General features: G+C 37.0%; 1 protein-coding gene across 1 annotated transcript; it reads right to left on the bottom strand.

Annotated features, from left to right (window-relative positions):
- Nucleotides 1-2680: 2680 nt before the first annotated feature.
- neurod6b (neuronal differentiation 6b) lies at nucleotides 2681-5355 on the bottom strand. Its single transcript, XM_056468212.1, has 2 exons — nucleotides 5230-5355; nucleotides 2681-4173 (listed from the first exon to the last, which is right to left on the bottom strand). The coding sequence occupies exon 2, from the start codon at nucleotides 4166-4168 to the stop codon at nucleotides 3218-3220; it is 951 nt and encodes a 316-aa protein (XP_056324187.1). The 5' UTR covers nucleotides 4169-4173; nucleotides 5230-5355; the 3' UTR covers nucleotides 2681-3217.
- Between the last annotated feature and the right edge of the window lie 715 nt (nucleotides 5356-6070).

Genomic DNA, 6070 nt, shown 5'->3' with positions numbered 1-6070 from the left:
CAGTACTGACTAATCTAATGTATATGTGCAAATATAATATTGTATAGCTTCCTATTAAAATTATGAATTTAAAAGATGGATTTGTGAGAGGTGTACGTATATATGCTGGGCACTGTATAAAAGTCAAAAAGAAAACTATAATAACAATTAAAAAGTAATATAATATTTTAAAGCAATTAAAATGAAACAAAACAGACTTATAATTAGAAAAAAATGGTTACTTTAATTAACCAAAGTCATGAAAAAATACATGAAAAATATGTTGATTAAAATTAATACATATAAAAAATTATTTTATTGTATTGTCAAGATTTCCATTTTCATTTAATTTAACTTAATAATAAAACTAAATATAGAAAATGTATTATTATTATTATTGGTATTCAGTTTAACTTTCTAAAATAACTACAATAAATCTCTTCCCCTGGCACCTCGTGTACAGTATATTTCCCCGAATTTAACCATAATGCAATTCATATTTACTTATGACATACTGACAATTGCGCCACAGGGTGCAATTATGTGCCACTTGTTAATTGATTCACTTAAGAGTACCTCGATTGCACGTGTTTACTTATATGCATATATGCATGTGCCGCATGCATTATGAATAGCGTTTTAATACGAGTCGCATGGACTCATAAAGAACAGATATGAATGTGAAAACCGTGTTCATATAAAAGCCAGACCGACGCCTCCAGCTCTGCCACCCACACTGAACGTGCCATATGCTGCTCTATACTTCTATACCTCCATAGAGAGAGAGAGAAAGAGGGCACAGCCGTGGTTAACCTCTCAGTCAAAGGAGAGCCAATGCATGCCAACCATTCAGACCTTCACCCTCGAGACACACACACTTGCGCGCGCGCACACATGCAGACACACACACACAGCAGCTGTCAGAGGCTGGAGGAGAGGATGAGTGTGTGTGAGAGGAAGGATGGTGTCAGTGGCCTGGAGGTTTCCAGCTCCAGAGATTCACATGTCAAACACACAGACGCGTTTTCACACTCACAGCAACTGAGCAGGACGAGATGATGTCAGAGAGACGCAAAAATATATATAATAAATAAACGAGTTCATTTAGTCTACTAAAACTGCAAGTTGAGGAATGTTCAACTTGTATATTAAACTAAATACATTTAGTTTTAAAATAGTTTTGTTTTAAGTTTAAATCATTTGTTTCGTTCGATTTTATTAAAGCAAATAAACAAACGACTGGTGATTAATTTAACGCAAACTTCATGTGATCTTCAGTATGTAATGCAAGACAGAATAAAGATAAATGTGTGTATTTTGAAATATAAATATGTATAACGTCGTGTTTGATTTCCAATCAAGTATTTTTGAGCTATAAGGAAAATTTTATTAGTTGTAAATATACTTGACATGTATGCCGTTAATAGATAAGACCGTAAAGAATGCGGGTATTCGCTATCAAGTGGTCAGTTTCAGATTAACTGGATTTTAAATTAATTTTTAAGTCAAATTAAATAAAGAAATATTTGTTAATGTTATTGAAATTAAATATTTTAATCGTCAGATACGTTTAAATGTCGATTTATGCTGCGTTTATTTAAAGTCGGTCAAACTCTTGACGAGTCAGTTCCTCTCCGACTTGAAGATCTATTCGTTTAACTCTTAAAAATGCAATCGCTTTCCTTAAATAATTATTTCAATATTAAATAATGATACTAATACTACTAATAATAATATTAATATTAATTATAATAATATTATTAATAATAATAATAATAATAATAATAATGAGGAGAGAATTAATCACTGATCTTCTTTCAGATCTTATTTCGCCTCTTCGTTTCTAGAAACTGCGAAGGAAACGTTGAATCATTTATAATCATTAAACATACAATATGATAAAGATAAATTATTAAACATTATTAAATAAAAATATACAGTTAAAATTGTAAAACAATATTTGGCAGCTGTCATCTCTGAAATGTATAATCCGACATTTAAAAATGCTTGACAAATAATAATCTGCCCAAAAGCTGTATACTTGTAAATTCGCTAAACGATTTAACTAATATTAACAAATATTATGATGATGATAACGATAATAGCGTAAAAGTCCGTTTTTTTGATAATATACATTATTAACAAGCTTGTAAAAGGTCATAATAAATTCAACATGTTCATGCTAAAGCCCCAGTGGAGCACTTAAATTAAAATATGAATAAACATAAGGTCAAATCCAAACAATTGCTAATTGAATATTTATTATTTCAAGTTGTTTTGCACAAAAACATTTCAAACAACAAATAAGTGTTTTTCAATCTAATTCATTCGTAATGTAGAGGATATAACAGATTTCTTGAAATGTATTAATTGAGAATTATTAAGTAATGCATACAGAGTTCGTTCAGTATTTGCCAAACCTGTGCGCTCACGGCAATATTTAGTATAAATCATACCAAAGCTTTATGGTTTAAAACTCTTACTTTTTTTAACCTGCTGACATTAAATATCATCATCAGTCGTCTTCAGATGTGAACCTAATAACTTGGCAATATATATTTTAAAAATAATGTAGAGATTTACTAATCTGATGCCATACAATTCTATTTTCTAATCAGTTGATATGATGCAATATTACATATTAATACAGCATATTCCAAGCATATTTCCTCAAAAGAGTAAAAACCATGAACACATCTGATCACATTCAAGATTTATTTCGACAAGCTGATCGAAGTTAGCTCAGTGAATAAATAAACAGAGGGAAAAAAAGCATTTCCACATGGCAAAATCACAATAGTTTTCTTGTTGACATTATACGCAGAATCAGTGAGGATGGTGGCGAGTCGCTACCCATAGTTCAAAGACACTGAAGAATAAAATTCACACAATCAGGCTATTTACACGTCTGCACGGCAATATATGTCACACACTGTGTTGCATAGTTCCATTATTGCTATCATGATTTTGTGTTTCATGTAACACACGAATAAATCCATTGCCACGAGTTATGCTTCAGAATGCGATTCCCACCTTCCTTCGTGTAATTGATTGTAATCGGCCTACCAAACAGCCTCGAGCGACCTATGCAGTCGGAAATAAATAGCATTGATTTTTACAGTACTTCCAAATATGATGAAATCAAACGTGCCAAAAAAACAAAGCAAAAAACAATCAGCAACAAGCACTAATTAATTAACAGATTAGTGTAGCTGGCATCCAACCCCTATGCTCGCTTTTAATTATGGTAACCCGTATTTAATTCGTCCTGGCTCTGGAACGACTGGCTGCGGGGATGTAAGTCATAAGGAAAATGGCTGTCTGGGGAAACGCGGTACATGGAGCCCCGGCCGGGAACGTTACAGTATCTCATCCCGTAATGGCAGTTCTTACTGTACTCGACTTGCTCGTCGTGTTTTTTGAGCGAGAAAATCCCGTTGTAATTAATTGGAGGACTCATTTGGCCGTCGAAGTGAGGGCTGCTGCTCTCTGGAGAGGCGCTGTCGTAGTAGGACTCGTAGGACGCGTAATAGTTGTAGGGCCGGAACGGTTTGACGCTTTCCCGCGTCCCAGAGCTGAGGCCGGTGGGCGTGGCCATTTCAGCGTTCGGGTACGGGTACAGGGAATCGTACGCGGGCCTGCCAGAGAAGGACACGTCCCCGTTATGATCTGTGAGGAAATTTCGGGCGTTCAGCTGGAGGCAGCCCGCGACCAAGTTGGTAGTGGGCTGAGACAAGCCTTTGCACAGGGTTTGCACGAACGCGAGCAGATCAGGTCGCTTTCCCGCACTCAAAGTCTCAGACAGAGCCCAAATGTAATTCTTGGCCAGCCTCAGGGTTTCGATCTTGGAGAGTTTTTGCGTTTTGGAGTAGCACGGCACGACTTTGCGCAGGCTTTCGAGCGCGTCATTGAGGCCGTGCATGCGGCTGCGCTCGCGCGCGTTTGCTTCCTGGCGACGCATTTTGACTCGGTCACCGCGTCCCTCGGATTTCTTTTTGCGGGGACCCTTCTTCTTCGGCAGCCCGTTTTCGTCCTCCTCTCTCTCCTCCTCCTCCCTGTCCGTGTTGTCGTCCTCTGCCTCCTTGAGCTCGGCGCTGTTGAGTGTCCGGACGTCTTCCTGACGCGTGAACGTGCCACCAAACTGAGACTCGCGCATCATATCTGGCTCTTCAAATGGTACCGTTAACATCGTCCCTGTGTCACAACAAAAACAACAACAACAAAATAAAGAAACCATGACGTCAGTTGACCGGAAGCCTAATTACTTATGGGCTATCTGAATAATTTAAATGTTTTTGAAATGGCGGCTTTGGATTTAGCCACCCCTAAATATCAACATTATGCTACTTGAGGAATGAATGCTTTCCTCTAAAATAAATATAAACACGTGTATATTGAAGCTGCTAATATTTTTAAACTTCATTTGCTTTAGTCACAGCAATAATGTTGGGCTAAAAATGTGTCAGACTTTGATATTTGTCTGCAACAAATTAATTAATCAACAACTTGGTGCAAATAACTGGCATTTAAAAACAACCCGATTTTTAATAATCTGTCCCACTTTTTAATTTTGTGCGTTTATGTTGCAATTAAATATTGAGATATTACTTTAAATTCAATAACACATTCATTCAAAACAAGTTAACAATTAGTTAAATAAATGTAAGCCTAGAATGGTGGAAGAAGAAAAAAAAACTAATCGTGTGTCCCTCAAATGAACAGGCCTACAAGCTGTTTGTATTGTCCATCCTTTGTGGCAGTTTCACTACAGATATTACGCACACATTCTGACATTTCAGAAGTAATTTCCAGCTATTTTAATACCCTTAATAGTCTGTAGATCTTACCAAATCAGTTAAAAACCTGCTGATTCAGATCCACATAACTCGATCACAAACCAAATTACAAAACAGACGTGAAATTACCCTGAAATGTCTCACACATCCCATTTCACATATAAATTTGCATCTTCTTTTGTCATCTCAAGAGGGGTGTTGGTCCTTGTCTGACAGAAAATTTCAGTCCTGTGGCTCAGTCCTAATTGGGTAACCTGGCAATGCCTCTGCTACTGTAGGCTACTATACTATATACTAAACTAGCAAATAAAATACAATAAAATAAAATAAATTAGCAAGGATCCCTAGTAAATAGTCAATGATGCACACATTGCTGCATACATCTACACACGTAAACACAACAACAATAACACATGGCATGCCAAAACTGATATGCTGATTGTCCAATGCTCACCTGTTCCGTTCAGTGTTCAGCTCGCATGTTCAAATTCCTCGCGATGTTCAGAGCTTCCTCCCATGTGCTTGATGTGGAGCTGTAAGAATTCCTTTAATCTCCCTCTCTCTCTCTATCCCTCTCTCTCTCTCTTTCACAGAGAAATGACACCCATGCCAGGCACCAGCGCTGGTACCCATGCCATCTGCCACTGACGTTTTGTTGGTCACGTGACGCGTCTCTCGGGACCTTCATTCCGCTCTCATCATCTGGTGCGCACGGTAATGGGCACCGGGAGGCTCTCATTTACCGTCAAAAAACTCCGGATAAAAAAAGGAGATTAATGCCAGTACTGCTGCGGCGATACCAGTGTAGAGACGACGAAATGATTTAGACTTTAAAAGCGAAGCGCGTGTAGCTATTTGATTACAGGCCGACATTTGCTGCAGGCAAGAGCAAATCAGTTGAGACGTCTTCACACATGCATGCTCGAGTCTGACGGAGAATAAATGTTCAGATAATAGAGGAAATCTCTGCACTACTATGTCAATACTCCATTCATTATATATTTATTTACTTATTTATTTATTTATAAAGCACAAAAACAACCAGGCTTGACCAAAGTGCTGTACATGTGACAGATACAAACATAAAATACAACATACTAGGAACACATCCATGAAAAGACAATAGCAGACTGATCCTTCTCATTATATTAAGACAAATCATCAGTGTACAGTTATGGTATCAGGTAATTGTTTGATATTTAGGTGTAAATTAATTGAAGGATATTTGGGCTAGCTATTACAATAGATATCTTAGGATTTTAATACATTTAAAATATTAGTAATAAACACAAAAT

The sequence above is a fragment of the Danio aesculapii genome, chromosome 2 (assembly GCF_903798145.1).
Source record: "Danio aesculapii chromosome 2, fDanAes4.1, whole genome shotgun sequence".
Classification (NCBI taxonomy): Eukaryota; Metazoa; Chordata; class Actinopteri; order Cypriniformes; family Danionidae; genus Danio; species Danio aesculapii.
This window is presented reverse-complemented; position numbering and strand designations above follow the sequence as displayed.

Excerpts from the sequence above, each read along its gene's own strand:
- neurod6b (XM_056468212.1), bottom strand. The coding sequence starts at position 4,168 with ATGTTAACGGTACCATTTGAAGAGCCAGATATGATGCGCGAGTCTCAG.